The sequence below is a fragment of the Acomys russatus genome, chromosome 2 (genome assembly GCF_903995435.1).
Source record: "Acomys russatus chromosome 2, mAcoRus1.1, whole genome shotgun sequence".
NCBI lineage: Eukaryota > Metazoa > Chordata > Mammalia > Rodentia > Muridae > Acomys > Acomys russatus.
The window spans coordinates 60413480-60437841 of record NC_067138.1 but is presented as its reverse complement, the minus strand read 5'-3'; the positions used below and the strand labels follow the sequence as shown (position 1 = coordinate 60437841).

At 41.6% G+C, this 24362-nt stretch overlaps 1 protein-coding gene across 1 annotated transcript in view; it reads left to right on the top strand.

Moving 5' to 3' along the window:
• Grin3a (glutamate ionotropic receptor NMDA type subunit 3A) overlaps positions 1-24362 on the top strand; it is a 196968-nt gene that overhangs the window by 77121 nt on the left and 95485 nt on the right. The window contains exon 3 of the mRNA XM_051162041.1: positions 4957-6004. Coding sequence (XP_051017998.1) covers positions 4957-6004 — 1048 coding nt within the window. The remainder of the gene's footprint in view (positions 1-4956; positions 6005-24362) is intronic.

Genomic DNA, 24362 nt, shown 5'->3' with positions numbered 1-24362 from the left:
AGCACTTCTCTGTTCAAACACCACCAATAATTGTGCATCTCACATGGAGAAGAGATAAAGTCCTTGTTATTACCTACAAAAGCTAATGTTTTGCAAACTCATTCTTCTATTCGTTTTCTCTGGTTTCATCTTCACCTGCCCCTCAAATATGTCAAACAGGTACCCATATCCGTGATGTGCGACTTTGTTTTTAATAAACTGTCATCTTCTCAAAAAGAAGCCCTTGCCATTTTTACTTTCCCTATTTTGCAACTAGTACTCCAAATCACGCAGCATGTATTACTTTCTTGAGATTTTTTTTCTTTATCTCTTTGTTGAATGTAAATGCATAAACTACTACCTCCACTATGCACTTAGGATCACAAACAAAGTATGGCATATAGTGACTTTTAGTGAATAATTAAACATGTGAATGATTGATGTGTCATTTTTAAGCACCTTCATTTGTTTAAATGAATAAGAACATCTTTTAATTAGCATGTCAAGATTTTGTATGCAAATATGACTTCCAAACTAGATCATAAGTATATTACACACTGATCTGGTATATACTGTACACTGTCTCAAAGATAGTTTAATGTAATTTTCAAACTGAAAATCTTATTTACAAATCAACACTTACTATTGGCTCATAACATAATTGGAATATTTTAATAAAGTCAAATTAACCACTGAGCCTTGGGACGTTTCCTGAACAGCTTTGTTTTTTAAAACATCATGTGCAAGCATAGTGATAAACTAGGCTCTTGCTTCTACAGTAAGGTTCAAGCTACATGAATCTGTGTACCCACCAATATCAAATACATTATAATATTCTTCTACATGGTCTTGGGGTCATTATTTTTCCTTCTTGTATACATTTTACTTGTTTTCAAGTCAATATAACTGCTGCAAACCTCTGGCTATGTCATTAAACTGCTCTGAAATCTCTGTGGTTCTTGTTTTATTATTAAAATAAAATTCAATCTTATGAAGCAGGTGTATGAACCTCTGTATTCTACATGCCACCTGTTTTTTCCACATTAAATTTTAATGTTTCCTACTTCACATTCCAATCAGATCGTTGTGTTTACTACCATCTCTTACAGTTTCTGTCTCTTTTCTTTATAATATTTCTGAATTTCAAAGATGTCAGGAGAGTTCATATTCAGGTTGGAGAAGTTGACTGATAAGAATAGAAAATGGTGATTTTGTTATTGTTTTTAATGCAAGTTCTCAATTCTATTGAACAAATGTAAGAATATGTTTGTCTGGTTTTTTTTATACCCACACTGCTCTCTGGGATCTAGTCAACTACATCCTACAGATCTTCTTTGTATGACATCTTGTCAAGCTGAGTTTCGTGTGTTCTCAGTATGGCTTGTGAGCTAAATAAACCCTGTGCATCTTTCCCCTTAAAATCTTATTTATGAATATGAAATAACTCTCAGTTATATCATCTCCTGTTTGCTTCTTCTGCTGAACAGCAGACAGAGAAGAAGATTAGACATTTGAAAAGAAGGTTTGAAAAAACATCTTTCTTCACACAGGAATTATGCCCAGCTTCTTTCTCCTTCCAAAGTACCACCTAGACACCTGGCAAAGAAAGAGTTATGTCCCTGACTCACAAAGTCTCCTCAACGGCTCCCCCACTAATTCAGCGAGGCCTCAGATCTGACATAATTTGTTTTTCACTCCTTGACTCTGGCCTTTATTTTTTTACCACTAGTGTCTCTGGCATAAGTTTCTGGATTTTCAGCATGCATCTTGTCCAGATAAAGGCCATTTACCAGTTTCTCTTTCTGGAAAAGAGTAACTTCTCCCTCAAGACTCAGCCCTGCTCTTCCTCTCTAGTATTTCCTTCTTAGAATCCTGGACCAAAATGTTCAAGTTTGGGGAACCCCTGACACATCGCTCATGACATGAATTGCTTATTCACTTTCTTTTCCCCCACAACTAGACTTTGAGCTCTTAACGGCAATGAGGCGGCTTTTGTCTCAGTAGACATAAGTGCTAACCATGGTGGCAGGTGGTTTGCATCCATTTATCTTGCCAACGAAATGAGACCTCTTTTTCTATTTCTTTCTTGTTAATCAAAGAAGAGTCCAGGACAAGTACAGAAGAGCATGGTGGGATTCAATTTAAGCAAAGATGGGATTTCAACCTTTTGATCTTTCAGGAGATAGAGGGAAAATCCAGAGTTAGCTACCCAATGTTCTTCTTTCACAAAGAACACGTAGTGAGGGTGACTGTAGCTAAAAGCTATCAATGAGATGGTTTTCATTTATCTTCACTATAAAATGAAAAATAAAATAGACACAAATGATCTGTCATAAGTGCAAATTCTCTAATAGAATTTCTCCACAACAATTTCACAGTAAAATATGCAATAGGGTTTAAGGATTGCGGTGGTTGGAGATGTTAAGAATCCTGATTGATTTGTTTTTTCTTTCTTTTTTGTGACAAATGCCTGTAGCTGAGACACTGGACACTGTCCTTCTGCCATGGCCATGTTCAATGTTCACACTGATAGCGAGAAATGGCTTTACCAGACTGTGGGAATCATGTGATCTATGAAAATTTTTGAAAGACTTCTAATTCCTTTACTGAGATGATTTCCATATACATTTAGCTCTCCCAGGTCCTTTCAGTTAAAACTCCATCATCATTAAGCCCCCAAATACTCTTAAACTAATGAAGAGCTCTTCTTTCTACAACTTTCCCTTTATGTGATCACAAAACTGGCCAAATGAAACTTGCCCGTTTATTACCTGCTTCTTCATCCCCTGGGCTATGCCAGCAGCCATGTGCGTGCATGTTTTTAAAAATGTAAAAGTAGGTATCTCATTGGAAACATCATCATACTCCTCCTTCTTTTTACAGCACCAAGGGAACTGTCAATTGATTAATCTATGCATGATTTTAATGGTTTGAGTCTCTGCTTCTCTGAAGTAGAAAGCAGTTTTAAAGTCTAAGATAGTTGAGACTTCATTACTTCTTGCATAATAGAATTTATTTAAGTAGTAACTTCCCACTAGGGTGAGCTAACACAAGTGATCGCCAGTACATGCAATCCACCACAACAAACGGTTTCATTGCCTTCAGTGACAGTAGCATCTTCAAATGTGATTGACACGTATAACTAATGAAAATTAGGGCATATTTCACACTTTCTGATTTTTCTATATTCCTTCTGAGGCAGCATAACTTCTTAGCAAGACTTCTTTTGTATTTGTAAGTTATGGAATAATACATGTGGCAGGCAATTCATGAATGTGTTTCTCTGAGCAGCTAAACCTGTGTCACTGGGCTCCTCAAAATACCTACTATGCTACATCCCACACTTTGAGTATGCTGAAATCACTGTTGAGGGGTTATCCTAAGGCAGTGGTTTGGTCTACAGCTAATAATAATAGCTCTACATCAAAAGGTATGTTGTGTGTTACATGCACTGTTTGCAAACCTTGTAATACACCAAAGATTAGCTTCCCCGTTTTGCTAAGGATGGAATTGAATCTTTAAGTCAAGTAACCCACTCAGAGTCACTACTATTGGGTAACTGGGTCACAATTCAAGCACAGCTCCACCTGACACTAAAGTCTGAGCTTTTATCTGAAAGAAGGCCATAAAAAAGTATATGTGTTAGCTCTTCATGTCACCTCTTTCTGCCCAAAGAAGATAGATGCTGTAACCAAGCAGGGTTTTGTTTTGTTGTTGTTGTTGTTGTTTTGTTTGTTTTGTCTAGTCAATGTCAAAAGGTATACTGAAAGTGCTCAGGCTCACAGGGCTACAAATCATGTGTCATTTCCCTGACTTTGACTTGGCAGAGTCTTTCTCTAGAGTCAGAGCCAGTTGTTTTCCTCTAATAATGAGGGAGGGTAGCCTAAGGCTGTCCTGGGAACAGCAAGTTTATTTATCATCCTTTTCTTTGTTCTGTGGATAATATCCAGCATGCATCTATGATTGGGCCCATGAGAGGAGATATGCTAATTTTTCTACTCTATAAGAAAAAACATTGTACAAAAGCCGACTATTCCCTAATGTTATGAATGTAATTTTAAACAATTATAAGATAATATACATATTTATTAAAACTCATTTCTATACCAAAAAAATCATAGAACAGATTTCATCACAATCAAAGATAATAAGCAGTAGAACCGAATATTAAAGATGTTCAGAACCTTCCTTCATAAGTAGGAAGCCTGTAAAAAAATGTGTAATAGCAGTGAGTGCTTCTTTTCTTAAAAATCAATTATAATATTTGGACTAAAACCAATTGTCAAGCACCTTTCCAGAATGAGACCTTGAAGGTGAGATCTCATTAGTTCAATGAAATAGAACATTTCCAGGAAGTCTATATTATTCTTGAAGACGAGTATAGACAGATAAAACCTTTGTTTTTAAAAAATAATACTCCCCAGGGAAAAGCATACTAATTGGTGTCCAATACCAAATGGTCAGACTTGAAAACATACATACAAGGAACATTATTCAGGCTGAACAAGTTACACATATATGTATGTAACAATAATTAATGAAAAAGATGACTGTAAATTCTTTACTTTTTATTTTTTTAAGACTTTATTTATTTTATGTATATGAGTGCTCTATATGCACATATGCCTCAATGCCAGAAGAGGGCACCAGATCCTAGTATAGATGGTTGTGAGCCTCCATGTCGTTGCTGGAAATTGAACTCAGGACTTCTGAAAAAGTAGACAGAGCTTTTAATTACTGAGATATCTCTAGCCTGTAGTTATACATTTCAAAGAGAGCAAGAAATGGCATATGGGAAAGTCTGGAAGGAGAAAAGGAAAGGAGAAAATATTGTGATTATACTATAATCTCAAAAATGAAAGAAATGTTTTTAGTAGGGCTTCTTTTCATTAAGTCACAGAAGTATGAGTCGACACTGAGTCTTGCCTTTAGCTTTGCCTCTCTTTCTTACTTTCTATCTTTGATCCTCTTTACCAGGTTTTTAGCCAACACCACTTTCAGAGGTCTCAGTGGTTCCATCAAAGTAAAAGGCTCCTCCATCATCAGCTCAGAAAACAACTTTTTCATCTGGAACTTGCAGCACGACCCTGTGGGAAAGCCAATGTGGACTCGCCTGGGCAGCTGGCAAGGGGGGAGGATTGTCATGGACTCTGGGATATGGCCAGAGCAGGCCCAGAGGCACAAAACTCACTTCCACCACCCACACAAGCTACACTTGAGAGTGGTGACCTTGATTGAACACCCATTTGTTTTCACAAGAGAAGTAGATGATGAAGGCTTATGTCCTGCTGGACAACTCTGTCTAGACCCTATGACCAATGACTCTTCCATATTGGACAGCTTGTTTAGCAGTCTCCATAGCAGTAATGATACAGTGCCAATCAAATTCAAGAAGTGCTGCTATGGGTACTGCATTGATCTGCTGGAACAGCTGGCAGAAGACATGAACTTTGACTTTGACCTCTATATTGTAGGGGATGGAAAGTATGGAGCTTGGAAAAATGGTCACTGGACTGGTCTGGTTGGTGATCTCCTTAGTGGAACTGCTAACATGGCAGTCACTTCTTTCAGCATCAATACAGCACGAAGCCAGGTGATAGATTTCACCAGCCCCTTCTTCTCAACCAGTTTGGGAATCTTAGTGAGGACTCGAGACACAGCAGCTCCAATTGGAGCCTTCATGTGGCCACTCCACTGGACCATGTGGCTGGGGATTTTCGTGGCTCTGCATATCACTGCCATCTTTCTCACTTTGTATGAATGGAAGAGCCCCTTTGGTATGACTCCTAAGGGGAGGAACAGAAACAAAGTCTTCTCCTTCTCCTCAGCCTTGAACGTCTGCTATGCCCTACTCTTTGGCAGAACGGCAGCCATCAAACCTCCAAAATGCTGGACTGGAAGGTTTCTGATGAATCTTTGGGCCATTTTCTGTATGTTTTGCCTTTCTACATACACAGCGAACTTGGCTGCTGTCATGGTAGGTGAGAAGATCTATGAAGAGCTTTCTGGGATTCATGACCCCAAGGTAATTGTTTCCTTTATTCCAGCTTTCCTTGTTGCCATGATAACACTGTGTTTTTTCTAATTCTGTGGTGCACCTGTCTTTCTCATTTGATTCAAGGATATTCTCTAAGTCAAGCTTGGGAGATGGTTCAGTCAGTAAAGTAAGTGTAACACAAGGAGCTGGATGTTCAAGGGAAGATTAGCATCTCTATCTAATCCCAGAACTGCTAAGGTAGAAACCTATGGCATGTCTACCAGTGAGTTTAGGGCCAGTGAAGGACCCATATATAAAAACTAGATGGATGACTTCCTGAGGAGTAAGCAACCTTCAAGGTCATCCAAATGAACAGAGAGAGAGAGAAAGAGAGAGAGAAAGAGAGAGAGAAAGAGAGAGAGAGAGAGAGGAGAAGAGAAAGATGGAGAGAGAGAGAGACAGAGAGAGACAGAGATACATGTGTACACCTGAGAAGGCACACTTGACTATTCTCAATTCCAAGGACACAGACCAGTTAAAGAGGTTTTGTCTAGTTAAACTAAATGGATTATGGTTGTTGTTGTTGTTGTTATCTCTTATTATTTCATTAAATGAAACAAAATTGTGAACATTGTAGGTGTTTGTTTTCGAGATAACATTGCTTGTACAAACATCTATTAGTGTAGCTTTTCTTCGTTGTTTAACCATCTAACAGAATGGCTATTAGGGAGGGGTTTTGCAGCCTAGCAATAGTAAATAATAGCACTTTACCCATAGAAATTCTAAAACCTGATAAATTACTTTTGGAGGAAATTAATTAAAAATGAGAGAAAGCATATTTTTTAAATAGCAAAGCATTTGTTTTATTTCAAAATACTCAAAGTAATGGAAAGAACTCACATGTTATCATGAGCACACAGCTATGAGGAACCGCACAAGACCTGATGGAGGAGTTCTGAACTAAGGTAGCAAGATTAGCTAAGGTCAAGGTGTGTTTAAGGAGTAAGGAAAGCTGTATAGTCAGCTGCCTTAGGTTGAGGAAGGGTCCTCACAGTGCGATTAGGATGTCCAAGGGCATTTGAGAAATTTTTATCTATCTTAGATTCCTCAGACACTCAACCAGAGTAGAAGGAAGCAGAGAGGGAAGACACATACAAATCATGGTGTAATGATTAATTACTTTTAGCTTGAGTGGACTTGGAATGACCTGGGATGTGTGCTTCCAGGGAGGTTTAACTGAGGAGGGAGAAAGGACCTACCCTGAATGTGAGAAGTACCATTCCATGGTCTGGGGACCAAAACAAATGAAAACAGAGGCCAGATGAGTATTAAAAGTCACAGCTCTCTGTTTCCAGGCTGCAAGCACATGACCAACTGCCCCATGGTCATGCCATCATGGCTTCTTTGCAACTGTTTGTATCCCCTCAACATAAAATGTAATAATCACTTCTTGCATTAACCTGCTTTTGTCAGATTTTGGCCTACAACAATGGGAAATGCAATTAGTACACCAATGCCCCTGTAACACTCAGACAAAGATAGCCATATCTATGTTCTCTCTGGATTAAAACAGGATCCCTGTGGGTCTCCTGAACCCTCTGGTTCCTTCCATCTCCCCATTCTTCCATACCACTCTCAGTGCTCTGCCCTGAGTCCATCAACGAGTCCCAGCATCTGTCCTGATCCCCACTGGGTAGAGTCTCTCAGAGAACATCTATGTTGGACTAATATCTACTTATAAATGGGTATATACCATGTGTCTTTCTGTGTCTGAGCTACCTCACTCAAGGCCAATGGATCTGGACCCAGAGTGGGCTGCACAAACTGTTCCACCAACCAAAGACAATCCATACAGGGAACCTAGACCCCTGTTCAGATCTAGTTAACAGACAGCTCATTCTCTTTGGTTGTAAAGGGAGCAGGAACTGCCTCCAAATGTGAACTCTGGTGCCCCCAATTTGATTACTTCCCCTTGCTGGGGAGACCATGTTGGCACACATAGGTAGGGGATGCAGGCTATCCAGATGAGACCTGATAGACTGTGGTCAGAGGGTAGGGAAGGAGGGCACCACTTGACAGAGGTCTAGGGGAAGGGCATAGGGTGGAAGAGGAAGGGAGGGTGGGGACAGGAAGATCGAAGTGAGGGGATAACAATCGGGATGTAATATATATAAATTATAATATTTTTTTAAAAAGAGACAAAGCATTTTTAAAAGAAAGAAGAAAAACAGTATCCTTTTCAATGGGTAAATAAGTAGAGACTCAAGCCTACCTAACATAAATAGGGCCAGGGAAGCCATTGGAATCTGGTCTGAGAGTATACTGAAGCCTTTATGGAGATGCAGAGTGCATCCCAATGTACAGGAAATAGCTGGTATAGATGGAAACGCTAAGAACACACAGTGAGCACAGCAGGCAGAGCTAAGTCAAGTCTTTCATATATGCAGCCATCACCATACCTTTGCTGATGTCTTTCACCAGAGTCCAAGACATTGATCCATGTGTTATACATATCTATTGAATAATATTAATTCATTTCATAAAACATCAGGAAGAAGTCAATCAACTGTTCTCAGCAATTGATAGAGTGGCCCGGAGGACTGGTGGCATGTTCAGAGAATTCTTACAGACAGTTGTGATGAGAACATAAAGTCTACACCACAGCCAAAAGAACATGCGCCTATATGCAGCTGAAAACAACCTGATGCGTGAAATGAGCCACAAACATGGATTCAGCTAAAAGAAAATGCTTCACTAACTAGGAAAGGAATTGTGCTTTTTCTTTATGCTTACACAGGGCTTTATGTTGTGAGCTGGAATTCAGCCAAATGCAAATAAGTTCTTTAGAAAATAACAAGAGCATCACCCCAAAGAGAAACACGCCCTACAGCAATATTAACACCTGCCATCTATCATTTTCCCAGTATTCCTGTAGCTCTCTTGAAGGTTTGGTCTTGATAGACTTATGTAAATTTTCTGCAAAAATCCTGGCAATGTGACTTCACAATTAAAAACTGGAAATGGAAACCATTCATCCCACTCTAGTACAAAAACAACCAAAGCTGTGCCTGTTGTGCAGGTTCTAGGTGAGTATCTTATGTGAAAGTCTGAGCACAAGTCTAACTAGAGTCTACATCATCAGATGTAGGTCAGTCATAATTAAGTCATGGGTGTCATACATTAAAAAACTGAAGCAGTGGATCTTCAAGAGACTATGAAGAAATTCAGACAGATAAACTATAGACAGAATAATGACTTACAAGAGAAAAGCAATAGTTGGGGGGCTGGGGAGATGGTTCAGTAAGTAAAGTTCTTCCTGTGCAATCATGAGGACCTGAGGTTGATCCTAACTACCAACTTAAAAAGCCAGGCATGGCTGTGTCTTTTACCCAGCACTGAGGGATGGAGACACGACTACCCATAGGGCTTATTCGCCATCTAGTCTAACTGAATAAGGGAGCTCCAGGCTCACTGGGCAACCTTGTCTCCAAAAAAGAATAAATAAGTAAAGATGCAAAGTAACTAACAGTCAACGTTGCCTTTTAGCCTCCACATGAACATGAGCACACATATGTACATATGCACATGCACACACTGTGCCTACAAACATATTACACACTCACATACACACACACACACACACACACACACACACACACACACACAAGAAATAGTCATTTAATCTCCAATGCCACCAAAATAAATTTTAGAAAACTAAGCTAGCCCACAAGAAAAAAGTCTCCCAAACTGTACTGAGTCAATTTTGTGTTAGAGCAATTCAGTTCTCAATAGCATAGACAAATCTAATATAAACATGTTCAGTCTGTGATAATGGATGAATAGCCAATGAAGACATAAAACTGTACTTACTCATGTTATTTCTACCTAAAACTTCTCACGGAAAGTTTTAGACATATAGACACTCATTTGGCTAGACTGAGTATTTGGTATTCATACTTGGCATCTGGGTGTTTGTAAAGTGATGTTGATGACATAATTTTTCAAATCCCATTCAGATACATGACATAATATAAATAATGCAATTTACCTACAGAAAGGTAAGATAAGAATAATTTTCAACCTCATGGTCATTCAATATTTATTCTAAGCATAACATAGCTATGTGAAAGCTCTAATGCTGTATGAGATGCCCAAGGAAGAAGGGGGCAGGGAGAAATTGGTTGTTTGAAGAAAGGCAACAGGAAGAGATGATGTGAGGGAAAAAATTATCCTATGTCAAAAACTTGCAGAACCATGACTATGTTTCTATGCAGTGAATTTTAAATGTTTAAAGTTGATATTATTTATCTACAATGTTTAACTTCTATATGGTCATGAGGACAACAAAGCCAGAAGAACTAGGAAATGTGTGTGTGTGTGTGTGTCTGTGTGTGTGTGTGTGTGTGTGTGTGTGTGTGTGTATACTAATGATCAAAATAAACCTAACAGGCCAGTAAGATGTCTTCTGAGCTCCACCTCTACAACTCTCATATCCTGGTTTGGTTTCTGCTCCTTCAATAGATACCGTGGCCAAAGGCTGCATGGGGAGGAAATTATTTCTTTCATCTTCCACTTCCAGGTCACAGATCATCATTAAAGAAAGTCAGGGCAGGAATTCAAACAAGTTCAGAGTTTGGAACAGTGGAGCCATCCTGCATATTGGCTTTCTCCATTTCACTCTTGCTTAGCCAGCATTCTTGAATAACCTAGGCCCACATTCCCAGGTGAAGCACTGAAGCAATTCTCATGGTGGGTTAGACCTTCCCCAATCAATTAACAGTTCAAAAAATGCTCCTCAGACAAGCAAACAGGCCAGTGTAATTGAGGCAGTCCCATAGTTGCAATAACTTCAATTCTGGCCTGGAGAAAGGTGGCAACTAAAGTTCAGTAGAATGTTTCATGAAGGTGGAATAAAACAGAAGCCACACACTACATGCCCCACATGTCATGTATAAACACTCTCACTAATAGTAAATAATTTTTGTATTGGGAGGTGGCCTGCCTGTGGCAGAGGACAACTAGAAGGAATCAATTCCCTCCTTCTACCATGCAGGTCCCAGGAATCACATTCAAATCATCAGGCTTGGAGGCACTGTTCTTAACCTCTGAGCCAAAGAAACTTAGTTTAAATAATGTCATTTTTCAATAGTGTTAAATTCCATTTTCCTTGTCTTATTAAGCTATTTTAATTTAGCTGAGAATTTAATGCAATGTATTTTGATCGCTTTCACCTTCCCTCCCCCAAACTCCCAGATTTGTCCTTTCCTACCTTCCCACCCAACCTTATGTCTTTTTCCCCATCATGGTAAATTTGTGTTGCCCAAGAATTCTTACACATGTGGCCTTTCCCTGGAGCATGTTCAGGATAAAATATCAGGGGCTATTCTTTTAGGGGGAAAAATTGGCCCTTCCTTCCCCAGAAGCTAAAAATTGCTAGTAGTTGCTGGACTAGGGGCAGAACTTAATTTTCACCTCCCACTTCTGTGCTGAGATTTAGTCTGGCTTGGGCTTTTGCGTAGTCCTTGCACATGCTGTCACAACCACTGTGAGTCCATATGTTCACCTCCCTTGTTGTGTCCAGAAGACAATTTTGTCCTTGTACTCATCTACTTTTTTCATTAATATATTTGTTTATTCACTTTACATCTGATCTCAGCCCCTCTCCCTTCCCTCCTCCCAGTCCTCCCTCTCATGCCCCTCTTCCCATTCTTGTCTGCCCTTCTCCTTAGAGGGCCTCCATGGGTACCAATGCACTCTGGCATATCACGTCTCAGCAGGACTGGGCACATCCTCTCCCACTGAGGTCACACAAGGCAGAAAAGTATGGAAATAGAATCCAAAGGCAGGCCACAGAGTCAGAGACAGCCTCTTTTCCAATTGTTAGGGAATCTACATGAAGAACAAACTAAACATCTTCTACATATGTGTAGGGGCCTAGGTCCACCCCATGCAAGGTCTTTGGTTGGTGGTTCAGTCTCTGTGAGCTCCCATGCAACCAGGTTAGTTGACTCTATAGGTCTTCTTGTGGTGACCTGGACCCCTCCAGCTCTCTCAATCCTTCCCCCCTTTCCACAAAACTCCCTGGCCTCTGCCTAACATTTGGCTGTGGGTCTTTGCATCTGTTTTCATTACCTGCTGAACAAAGCTTCTCAGAGGACTGTTATGCTAGGCCCCTGTCTGCAAGCATAGTAGAGTATCATTAATACTGTCAAGGGTTGGTTCTCTTTCATGGGATGGGTCTTAAATTGGGTCACCATTTGTTGAAGAAGCTTCCTTTTTTCCATAGTATAATTTTGGCTTTTTTGTCAAAAATTAAGTGTCTGTAGGTATGTGGTTTTGTTGCTCTATCTTTGATTCTACTGATCAACCTGTCTGATTTTATACCAGTACCATGCAGTTTTTATTACTATTGTTGTGTACTACAGCATGAAATTAGGGGTGGTGATTCCTCCAGAAGTTCTTTTACTGTATTGGATTACTTTAGATAACCTGAGGGGTTTTTCCCATATGAAGTCAAGAATTGCTATTTCATAATCTGTAAAGAATTATGTTGGTAAGATGTGAAAGATGCATACAATCTGAAGAGAAGGAGGCCCCCTCTGTCATAGGTCTAGTGGAGGGTAGAAGATGGAGGAAGGGTGGGAACAGAAAGATACAAGTGAGGGAATAACAATCTGGATGTAATCGGAATAAATTATAATGAATTTTTTTAAATGAAAAAAAAAGAACTGTGTTGAAATTTTGATGAGAATTGCATTGACTCTATAGACTGCTTCTGGTAAGATGACCATTTTACTATCCTACCAATTCATGAGCATGGGGGATCTCTCCATCTTCTGATATCTTCTGCAATTTCTTCCTTCAAAGACTTGAAGTTCTTGTCATACAACTCTTTCACTTGCTTGGTTAGAATTAAACAAAGATATTTTATATTATTTGTGGTGTTATTTCTCTAATTTCTTTCCCAACCCCTTTTATTGTTTGTATAAAGACTACTGGTTTTTAAATTAATTTTGTATCCAGACATTCTGCTGAAGGTAGTGATCAGCTATAACTATTCTCTTGTAGAACTTTTGGGGTCACTTATGTATACTATCATATCATCTGCGAATAGAAATAATTTGACTTCCTCCTTTTCAACTTGTATGCTCTTGATCTCCTTTAGTTGTCTTATTGCTCTAGCTAGAGCTTCAGGTACTATATTGAATAGATACAGAGAAAGGGGATAGATAATCTTGTCCCTGATCTTAGTGGGACTGCTTTAAGTTTCTCTTAATTTAATTTGGTTATCAGCTTGCTGTATATTACTTTTACTGTGTTTAGATATGTGCCTTGTATCCCTGATCTCTCTAAAATTTCTAACATGAAAGAATGTTGGATTTTGTCAAAGGCTTTTTCAGCATCTAATGAGATGATCATGAGTACTTCCTTTCAGTTTATTTACATGGCAGATTACATTGGTAGCTTTTCATATGTTGAACCACCCCTGCATCCCTGGGATGAAGCCTACTTGATCATGGTGGATAGTATATTTGATGTGTTCTTGGATTTGGTTTTGCAAGTATTTGATCAAGTCTGCATCAATGTTCATAAGGGAAATAGCTCTGAAATTCTCTTTGTTGAATCTTTGTGTGGTTTAGTTATCAGAGTAACTATGGCCTGATAGAATGAGTTTGACAATGTTCTGTTTTTATTTTGGGGAATATTTTGAGGAGTGTTAGTATTAGCTCTTCTTTGAAGGTCTGGTAGGAATTCTGCACTAAAACCATCTAGCCCTGGTTTGGTTTTTGGGTGTTGGGGTTTTTTTGGGGGGACGGGGTTCCCCCTTGGGAGACTCTTAATGACTGGTTCTGTTTCCTTAAGGGTTATAGGTCTATTTAAATTGTTTAACTGATCTTGATTTAAATTTGGTAAGTGCTATCTATCAAGAAAATAACCCACTTCATTTAGGTTTTCCAATTTTGTGGTATACAGGCTTTTAAAATAAGATTCTTTGGATTTCCTCCGTGTCTGTTGTTAAGTGCCCCCTTTTCATTTCTGATTTTGTTGATTTGGTTATTGTCTCTCCAGCTTCCGGTTAGTTTGGTTAATCCTGTTGATTTTCTCAAAGAACCAGCTCTTAGTTTCATTGATTCTTTGTATTGTTCTTTAATTTATTGATTTCAGCCCTGAGTTTGATTATTTTCTGTCTACTCCTCTTGGGTATGTTTGCTTAATTTTTTTGTTTTGTTTGGTTTGGTTTGGTTTTCAACACAGGATTTCTCTGTGTTATCTTGGCTGTCCTGGACTCGCTTTGTAGACCAGGCTGGCCTCGAACTCACAGTGATCTGCCTGCCTCTGCCTCCCGAGTGCTGAGATTAAAGGCCTGCACCACCACACCTGGCTTGTTTGCTTATTTTTCTTCGAGAGTTTTCAGGTGTGCTCTTAAGTCATTATTGTGAGATAGCTCCAATTTCTTTATGAAGCTATTTAGTGCTATAAAATAATGTGTCCCATTTGTTTAGGTATGTTGTAGCTTCATTTTCATTGAATTCTTGGAAGTCTTTTTATTTATTTATTTATTTATTTATTTATTTATTTATTTATTTATTTTCCAGACCCAGTAGTCATTGAGTAGAGTTGTTCGGTTTTCATGAGTTTGTAGGCTTTCTGTTGTTTCTATTGTTGTTGAAGTCTAGCTTTAATCAATGGTGATCTGATAAGATAGAGGGGTTACTTCATTTTTCTTGTATCTGTTGAGGCTTGCTTCATGGCCAACTATATTGTCAATTTTGGAGAAGATTCTATGAGGTTCTAAGAAGAAGATATATTCTCTTATGTTTGGATAGAATGTTCTGTAGATATCTGCTAGGTCCATTTGATTTGTAACATTGGCTAGTTTGTTTCTCTGTTTAGTTTCTGTCTTAATGACCTGTTCATTGGAGAGAGTTGGGTGTTGAAGTCTCTCATTATTAATGTATGGGGTTTCATGTGTGATTTAAGCTTTAGTAATATTTCTTTTATAAATGTGAGTGCATTTGCATTTGGGGCTTAGAAGTTCCTAATTGAGGCATCATCTTGGTGGATATTTCTTTTGATGAATAATGAAATGTCCTTCCTCATCTCTTTTGATTAATTTTGGTTGAAAGTCTACTTTATCAGATATTAGAATGGCTATTCCAGCTTGCTTCTTGGGTCTGTTTGCTTGGAAAGCCTTTTTCCAGCCTTTTACTCTGAAGTAATTTCTATCTTTTTTGTTGAGGTGTGATTCTTGTATGTAGCAGAATGTATCCTGTTTTCACATCTGTTCTGTTAGCCTATGTTTTTTTATTGGGGAATTGAGGCCTCTGTTGTTGAGAGATTATTAATGATTAATGATTATTAATTCCTGTTATTTTTATGTTGGTGATACTCTGTGTGTGTGTGTGTGTGTGTGTGTGCGCGCGCGCGCGCACACGCGCGCACGCACCCATGTGTATACACAGTCCTCCCTTCCTTTGGTTATGTTAGTGTGAAGTTATTTCCTCTATTTTCTTGAGTATAGTTAACCTCATTGAGTTGGATTTTTCACTCTAGTATCTTCTGTGGGGCTGGATTTGTAGATAGTGGATAGATATTAAGTTTGGTTTAGTCTTGGAATATCTTGTTTTCTCCATCTATAGTAATTAAAAGTTTTGCTGGGTGTAATAGTCTGGGCTGGCATCTGTGGTCTCTTAGACTCTGTAGGATATCTCAGTGTCTTCTGGCTTTTAGGTTCTCTATTTAGATATCAGCTATAATTCTGATAGGTCTGCCTTTATATGTTACTTAGCCTTTTCCCCTTGAAGCTTTTAATATTCTTTTTTTGATCTGTACATTCAGTATTTTAATTACAATGTGGCGGGAGGATTTTCTTTTCTGGTCCACTCTATTTGGAGTTCTATAAGCTTCTTGAATGTCTATAGGCATTTCATTATGTTGGGAAAATTTTCTTCTATGATCTTGTTGAAAATATTTTCTGGGCCTTGGAGCTGGGAGTCTTCTTCTTCTTCTATTATTCTTAGGTTTGTTCTTTTCACAGTGTCCAGATTTCTTGGACGTTTTGTCAGCAACTTTTTAGATATATGATTTTCTTTGACCAATGTATTAATTTTTTTCAGTTGTATCTTCCATATTTTTTATTCTGTTGGTGATTCTTGCATCTGTAGCTCCTATTCTTTTCCCTGGGTTTTCTATCTCCAGGATTCCCTCAGTTTGTATTTCCTCTATTGTTTCTGTTCCCATTTTCAGATCTTGAGCAGTTTTATGCATTTCCTTCACCTGTTTGACTGTATTTTCCTGTGTTTCTTTACAGAATTTATTCATCTTCTTGTGCTCCGGCTGTTAGGATATCCCTTGCTGTACTATGATAGTTTGTCTCTAGTGGTACCATATTTCCCTGGCTCATGCTGATTATGTTCTCATGCTGGCCTTTAACCTTCTGGCTGTCCCTCTTGCTGACTGGCTACTGGAGATGCAGGAAGAATTGTGGGTCAGAAAATGAAGCACAGGGAGAGATGATGTTGTTTACCACTGTTGGGTATGCTTTAGGTGGCGGTAGGCAGATAGAAGATTGGATGGGTGGGAATGGTCCCACCTGGACATCCCTGTGCCAGCAGGCCCTATTGGGAAGGCTGGATGAGTCATGAGCCAAACAGTGGAGCTCAGGGGACAGCGTGCAGCTCACTTCTGCTGGATGTGCCCTAGGGGGACCAAGCAGGCATATAGTTGGGTACAGGGGACTAACCTTAATGCTCCTGGAGCCCCTCAGACCTCCTTAGCAAGCCAAGCAGAGCTGTGCACCTGGGGATGAAGCCCAGAGGACAGCGTGCAGCTCACCTCTTGGCACTTATACTTTTACTGGCCCCACTTCTGCAATGATCCTGAGCCTTCAGCAGAGTTGTTGAAGTAGATATATTCCATGCAGGGCTGGACATGCTTCAATCTCTGCAACTTAGTCATTTGAGGGTCTCTGTGTTGCTCATCATCTATGACAAATGAAAGCTTCTCTGATAAGGGTTAATAAGTGCTTTGATCTGTGGGTGTAATAAATAATTCATCATTAGGAGCTGGTTTAACACTATGACCAGTCAGCAGAAGAAGAGTAGTAGATCGTCTCTCAGGGTCTAGGATCTGTATTACCACAATTCTTGGCACAGTAATGGTGCCAGATATTGGTTTCATCTTATGAAGCAAGACTTAAACATAATCAGAAAATCTTTGGTGACTCCCACTATTGTACCAGTTGGCATGTCTTTCCAATCCAGTTGGTTTTGTAGCTCATTGGGACCATACCTACATAAGAGTAGTGATGACTTTTCTTCTCTAGTAGTGTGCATAGCACTTCCAGAATTACACAGTGGCATTTCTAGGTCAATACTAGGTTATTTTCTCCATGCCCTGTGACTCAGAAATATGATGTCTTCATCAGTAGAGATCTTTTCATCAAGTTCTTTAAGTAAAGAAGCCCATCAGTAATAGCTTCCAGTGCTTGGAGGGGGGGTGTTTGAGGTCTCGCTGTCCAACAATTCCACAAAAGCAACCCATTTGTGTCAGTGGGTTTTTTATTTGTCAGCCTCTGGTGTCTAGTACAGGTATTGTTGTCCCGTTATACAACAATTGCCTTCTAACTCTTTTTATATATGTGTATAGATATGTTTTAGGAAGTGTCTATGGCAGTATGTTTCCATATGGCTTTCTGAAAGTATTTAATGTCATTTAATCCCTCCCACTTTCCTTCTTCTGCCCTGTTTGTTCCTTCTGTACCCCAATATAACCCTTCCTGTCTCATAATTCTCTTTTAACATCGAATACTATCTCCTTTCCCTTAAAAGCCCTCCTTGTCAGCCTTTAGAAATTGTCTAACATCTATGAGTATTCCCAATGAAAGACAAATTTCTGAAGATGTGAAGCTAATATCCACAAATGAGAGAGCACATGTGACATTTGTCTTTCTGGGTCCAGTTGCCTCGCTCAGGATAAGTAGTTCCATCCACTTACCTATAATTTTTATAATTTTATCTTTCTCAATAACTGAGAATACTCTGTTTAATAAAATACCACCTTTTCAATATTCATTCACTGGTTCATGGACATCTAGGCTTAGAGAATGGCGGGAAATTTACTAGCTATACATCAAACAGAGGATTAGGTTCTCTAGCTTATAAAGAAGTTTATTTTTATATATATATTTTTAATTAATTTTTTCATAGTATATCTCAATTGTTATCCCATCCCTTGTATCCTCCCATTCCTCCCTCTCTCCCACTTTCCCCCTACTCCCCTCCCTTACGACTGTGACTGAGGAGGACTTCCCCCTCTATATGCTCATAGGGTATCAAGTCTCTTCTTGGTAGCCTTCTATCCTTCTTCTGAGTGCCACCAGGCCTCCCCAACAGGGGACATGGTCAAATATGGGGCATCAGAATTCGTGTGAAAATCTGTCTCCACTCTCCAATAAAGAAGTTTTTAAAAACAAAGATCAAGAAAACAAACAACAGACATGGACCCAAGGGAGGGTAATAGGGTGGGAGGGTAGAGGAATAGGAGGATATGAGTGATGGGAGAACAATTGGGTTGTAATCTGAATTAATTAATTTAAAATTTTTAATTAAAAAGAAAAAAGAAAACAAATAATAGAATGTTAAAGAGTAGCATCGAACTAAACAGAGTTCTCAAACAATGAAATATAAATGGCTGAGAAACTTTTTTATTTTTTTATTAATTTATTCAGATTACATCTCAATTGTTATCCCCTTGTTTGTCTCCTCCCATCCCTCCCTCCATCCCTCTTTTACCCTATTCCCCTCCCCTAGGTCTGTGACAGAAAGAGACCTCCTCCCCCACCATATGGTCACAGCTATCAAGTCTCATCTTGGTATCCTTCCTATTCATTCTCTGAGTAATACCAGGCCTCCCCACCAAGGGGAAATGGTCAGATATGGGGCACCAGAGTTCATGTCAGAATCAGTCCCCGCTCTCCACACAACTGTGGATAATGTCCTGTCCCTTGGCTAGATCTGAGTAGGGGTTCAATATTTACTGCACGTATTGCCCTTGGCTGGTACAATAGTTTGAGCAAACCCCCCTGGGTCCAGATCCGCCTATCATGATGTTCTGCTTGTAGGTTTCTAGGAACCTCTGAATCCTTCTATTTCCCCATTCTTGTGTGATTCACTTACCTAAAGTCCCAATACAAGGTCCCCACATCTATCCCAATTTCCTGGTAAGTGAAATTTTTCAGGGGACATCCCTGTGGCACTAGTGCCCAATTATAAGTGAGTATATACCATAAGAGTCTTTCTGCTTCTGGGTTAACTCACTCAATATGATCATTTCTAGTTCCATCCATTTGCCCACCAATTTCCGGATTTCCTTGTTTTTGATAGCTGAGTAGTATCCCATAGTGTAAATGTATCACAGTTTCTTTATCCATTCTTCAACTGAGGGACATTTAGGTTTCCAGGTTCTGGATATTATGAATAAGGCTGTTATGAACATGGTTAAGCATATTTCCTTGTTGTGTGGTGGAGCATCTTCTGGGTATATTCCAAGGAGTGAAATAGCTGGGTCTTGAGGTAGCCCTATTCCCAGTATACTGAGAAAGCACCAGATTGATTTCCAAAGTGATTTTATAAGTTTGCTCTCCCACCAGCAATGAAGGAGTGTTCCCTTTCTACACATCCTTGATAGCATATGCTATCACTTGAATTTTTGATCTTGGCCATTCTGATGGGTGGAAGATGGAATCTCAGAGTCATTTTGATTTGTATTTCTCTGATGACCACGCATGTTGAGCATTTCCTTAAGTGTTTCTCAATCATTCGATATTCCTCTGTTGAGAATTCTTTGTTTATTTCTGAGCCCATTTCTTAATTGGGTTATTTGATTTGATGGTGTTTAATTTCTTGAGCTCTTTATATATTTTGGATATTAGATCAGATGTAGGGTTGGTGAAAATCTCTTTCTAGTCTGTAGGCTGTCACTTTCTGTTGACAGTGTCTTCTGCCTTACAGAAGCTTGAGAAATGTCTTTCAAATGCTCAGCACCTTAGACCTTCAGTGAAATACAAATTAAAATAACTAAGATTTCTTTTATTCTCAGTGAGAATGGCTAAAATTTAAAAACAACAATAAATGTTGAGATGGATGTGGAGAAAGCAGAACAATTATGTAGTGCTTGATGCAAGTTCAAACTGGTGCCACCATTATAGAAATTAGAGTGGATGGTTCTCAAAATAGATTTTCCACATTATCCAGCTATACCATTCTTAGGAATATTTTAAGAAGACTTTGTGTCCGACATGCAGAGATACCCACCCATGTTCATTGTTGTTGCATTCACAGTAACCAGAAAGTAGAAACAGCATTTATGTTCATCCATTTTGATTCTTAAATTCACTTTGTAACACTTCAGTTCTGATACAGAAAACTTGTTCTTCTGCTCACACAGAACCACAGATCTCTTGAAGTTCTTTTTGATGTTTGTTTTTCTGCTGTAAACTGATGATCCCCAAATCTGAATTACAGGTGATGTGTTATTTGGAACAACCATCACACCCTGAGAACTTACCCCTCTGACTCACTCTTTGTCTCATTTCACTACATAGCCCTTCATCCCCATTTATCAAATGGCTCTATTATCCACCTAAGAATTCTGAATATGAGCAATGGATGCAAGAGTTTTATTCTCTCTTTCTTAAAACTGATTTTCTATTAAATATAATATTTAAAGCACAATAACGACTTTCTCTTGTTCGTGTATACTTTTTATTTCTAGGCCAAATTTTGTCTGTAGTCTCTCTCTCTCTCTCTCTCTCTCTCTCTCTCTCTCTCTCTCTCTCTCTCTCTGTCTCTCTCTCTGTCTCTGTCTCTCTCTCCCTCCCTCCCTCCCTCCCTTTCACCCTTCCTCCCTTCCTCTCCTTCACCCTCTTTCCCTCCCTCTAACCATTCCTTTCTCCCTCTCTCTTTTTCTTTTTGTTTGTGTGTGTGTGTGTGTGTGTGTGTGTGTGTGTGTGTGTGTATGAGTGATGCATGTGAGCATGAGGGTTGGTTTATGCATACTTGCAAGTTTGGAAGCAGAGATTGGCATCAGGGATCTTACTCTATTTGTCCCTACCTTATTATTTGAAGTCTGGTCTCTAGATGATCTTGGAGCTTACCAATTGATAGACCTGTGGCTGGCAAGACCCCAGATCTGTCCTTCTCTACCACCCCCACCAGTGACAAGACCCCTGCCATGTCTCCCAGGTTTTAAGTGTTAGAGATCCAAACTCAGGTCTTATACATCAACCACTTTATTCTCATCTCCCCAGAAGCTGAGCATATATTTTCTATACTTTCCTTAGTTTTGTTAAAGTATACATCTTAGAATTATAAAGTATTTTCTTAGGAAAATATACTTCAATAACAACAAAAAGGAGAAAAACCTATTGACTTAAAACGTAAGATTTACGTGACCTGTATTCATGCAGGGTCTGCCTAGAAATTGAATCTTAGCAGCAAAAGTATCCATAACAATGACAACAACAACGTATAGTGAATGAAACACTGGCATTTTTCTTCTTGAATATAATTGTTTAGCATGCAAGTTGTTCGTTCACACAACTAGTAAAACCATTAAGAAGTAAGAGGGTGAATATTTTATCACCACTTCAGTGTTAAGATTTATTGGCTCTGGCGGCGAGCAGTGTGGACTGCGTTTGGAGGCTCCAGTGAACAATTCAGGGAATTGCACAGATTTCTGAGCCAGGAACACCGAGGTCCGAACATCACGGCAGCGGGAGTGCTCCACGGTTCGGAGGGACCAGGGTGCGGAGGACCTGCGTGCCCCTGCACACGGGAGGAGCGTGGTTTTTCTCTGATCGGAGCGGCAGCGGTAGAGGCGGCAGCACCAGCGGCACCAGCAGCGGCGGCTGAGGTTTGCAGCTCATAGCCTTCCGGTGGAGGCGATTGGTGTGGTGGCTGGTGGGAATTGCTGCGGGAGAGGGGACTCGGGGCAGGATTTGGGTCGCGTGGAGCCTTTGGACCCAGATTGGACTCGGCGGACAGTTCGGCCCCAGAGTCCCGGGTATTGGCCCGGCCCAGCAAACAATTCTGCCTGAGGCACTAACTCAGCGTGGCCATAGCTCCCCTGCTGTGGCGCAGGCGTAGTTGAGCACGCTGCTCCACACTAGGCACTACCTCAGCTCAGCGGCAGCTCCCCTGCGGTGACACAGTCTGGGCGGAGCACTTGGTTTCACCACAGGCGCTAACTCAGAGCAGCCGCAGTTCTCCTGCTGTGGCGCAGGCTTGGTGACGTGCTCGGTTCCATCCTAGGCACCACCTCAGCTCAGCGGCAGCTCCCCTGCGGGGACACAGTCTGGGCGGAGCACTTGTCCCACCACTGGTGCTAACTCAGAGCAGCCGCAGTTCTCCTGCTGTGGCGCAGGCTTGGTGACGTGCTCGGTTCCATCCTAGGCACCACCTCAGCTCAGCGGCAGCTCCCCTGCGGGGACACAGTCCGGGCGGAGCACTTGTTCCACCACTGGCGCTAACTCAGAGCAGCCGCAGTTCTCCTGCTGTGGCGCAGGCTTGGTGACGTGCTCGGTTCCATCCTAGGCACCACCTCAGCTCAGCGGCAGCTCCCCTGCGGGGACACAGTCCGGGCGGAGCACTTGTCCCACCACTGGCGCTAACTCAGAGCAGCCGCAGTTCTCCTGCTGTGGCGCAGGCTTGGTGACGTGCTCGGTTTCCATCCTAGGCACCACCTCAGCTCAGCGGCAGCTCCCCTGCGGGACACAGTCCGGGCGGAGCACTTGTTCCAGCACTGGCGCTAACTCAGAGCAGCCACAGTTCTCCTGCTGTGGCGCAGGCTTGGTGACGTGCTCGGTTCCATCCTAGGCACCACCTCAGCTCAGCGGCAGCTCCCCTGCGGGGACACAGTCTGGGCGGAGCACTTGTCCCACCACTGGCGCTAACTCAGAGCAGCCGCAGTTCTCCTGCTGTGGCGCAGGCTTGGTGACGTGCTCGGTTCCATCCTAGGCACCACCTCAGCTCAGCGGCAGCTCCCCTGCGGGGACACAGTCCGGGCGGAGCACTTGTCCCACCACTGGCGCTAACTCAGAGCAGCCGCAGTTCTCCTGCTGTGGCGCAGGCTTGGTGACGTGCTCGGTTCCATCCTAGGCACCACCTCAGCTCAGCGGCAGCTCCCCTGCGGGGACACAGTCCGGGCGGAGCACTTGTTCCACCACTGGCGCTAACTCAGAGCAGCCGCAGTTCTCCTGCTGTGGCGCAGGCTTGGTGACGTGCTCGGTTCCATCCTAGGCACCACCTCAGCTCAGCGGCAGCTCCCCTGCGGGGACACAGTCCGGGCGGAGCACTTGTCCCACCACTGGCGCTAACTCAGAGCAGCCGCAGTTCTCCTGCTGTGGCGCAGGCTTGGTGACGTGCTCGGTTCCATCCTAGGCACCACCTCAGCTCAGCGGCAGCTCCCCTGCGGGGACACAGTCCGGGCGGAGCACTTGTTCCAGCACTGGCGCTAACTCAGAGCAGCCACAGTTCTCCTGCTGTGGCGCAGGCTTGGTGACGTGCTCGGTTCCATCCTAGGCACCACCTCAGCTCAGCGGCAGCTCCCCTGCGGGGACACAGTCTGGCGGAGCACTTGTCCCACCACTGGCGCTAACTCAGAGCAGCCGCAGTTCTCCTGCTGTGGCGCAGGCTTGGTGACGTGCTCGGTTCCATCCTAGGCACCACCTCAGCTCAGCGGCAGCTCCCCTGCGGGGACACAGCCCGGGTGGAGCACTTGTTCCACTACTGGCGCTAACTCAGAGCAGCCGCAGTTCTCCTGCTGTGGCACAGGCTGGACAGAGCTCTCGGTTCCACCAGCTCTAAGACTCTGGTTGGACACAGTGTACAGTTTGAATCCAGAATTCCTGGCTGAGATTGGTGGTCAGTTCGGGCCCTGAGTCAATAACTGACCACAGCACGCACTTTGGGCCAAAAGGCCCTAGTGGAGCTTGGTGCGTAGTCCCAGCCCAAAAATTCTGGCTGGGCCTGTGTGCATTTTGGGCCCAAAATCCCTAGCTGAGCTTGGCAGACGGTTCTGGCCCTGAGAATCTAGCTGAGTTCTGCCCGTGGTTCGGTCCCAGTGCTCCTGGCTGGACTTGGCAGGGAACACAGAAGGCTGTGGATACCTTGGCCTGACCCAACGCTCATTCAGAGACCCAGAACAATTGCAGGATCCACAGCAGAGAGGGACTGAGGATCACTGGCTGTGAGAGACCAGAACAACAGGGCTAACCTCCTAACATCCACACCAGTGAAGCTTTGAGCTCGCAGCCTAGGGAAATCGTAAGAAAACAAGTGAATCTATCATCAGACACCCTCCATTCAACTCTGGAAGCTACCCAACAAAAACAAAGACGGCAAGA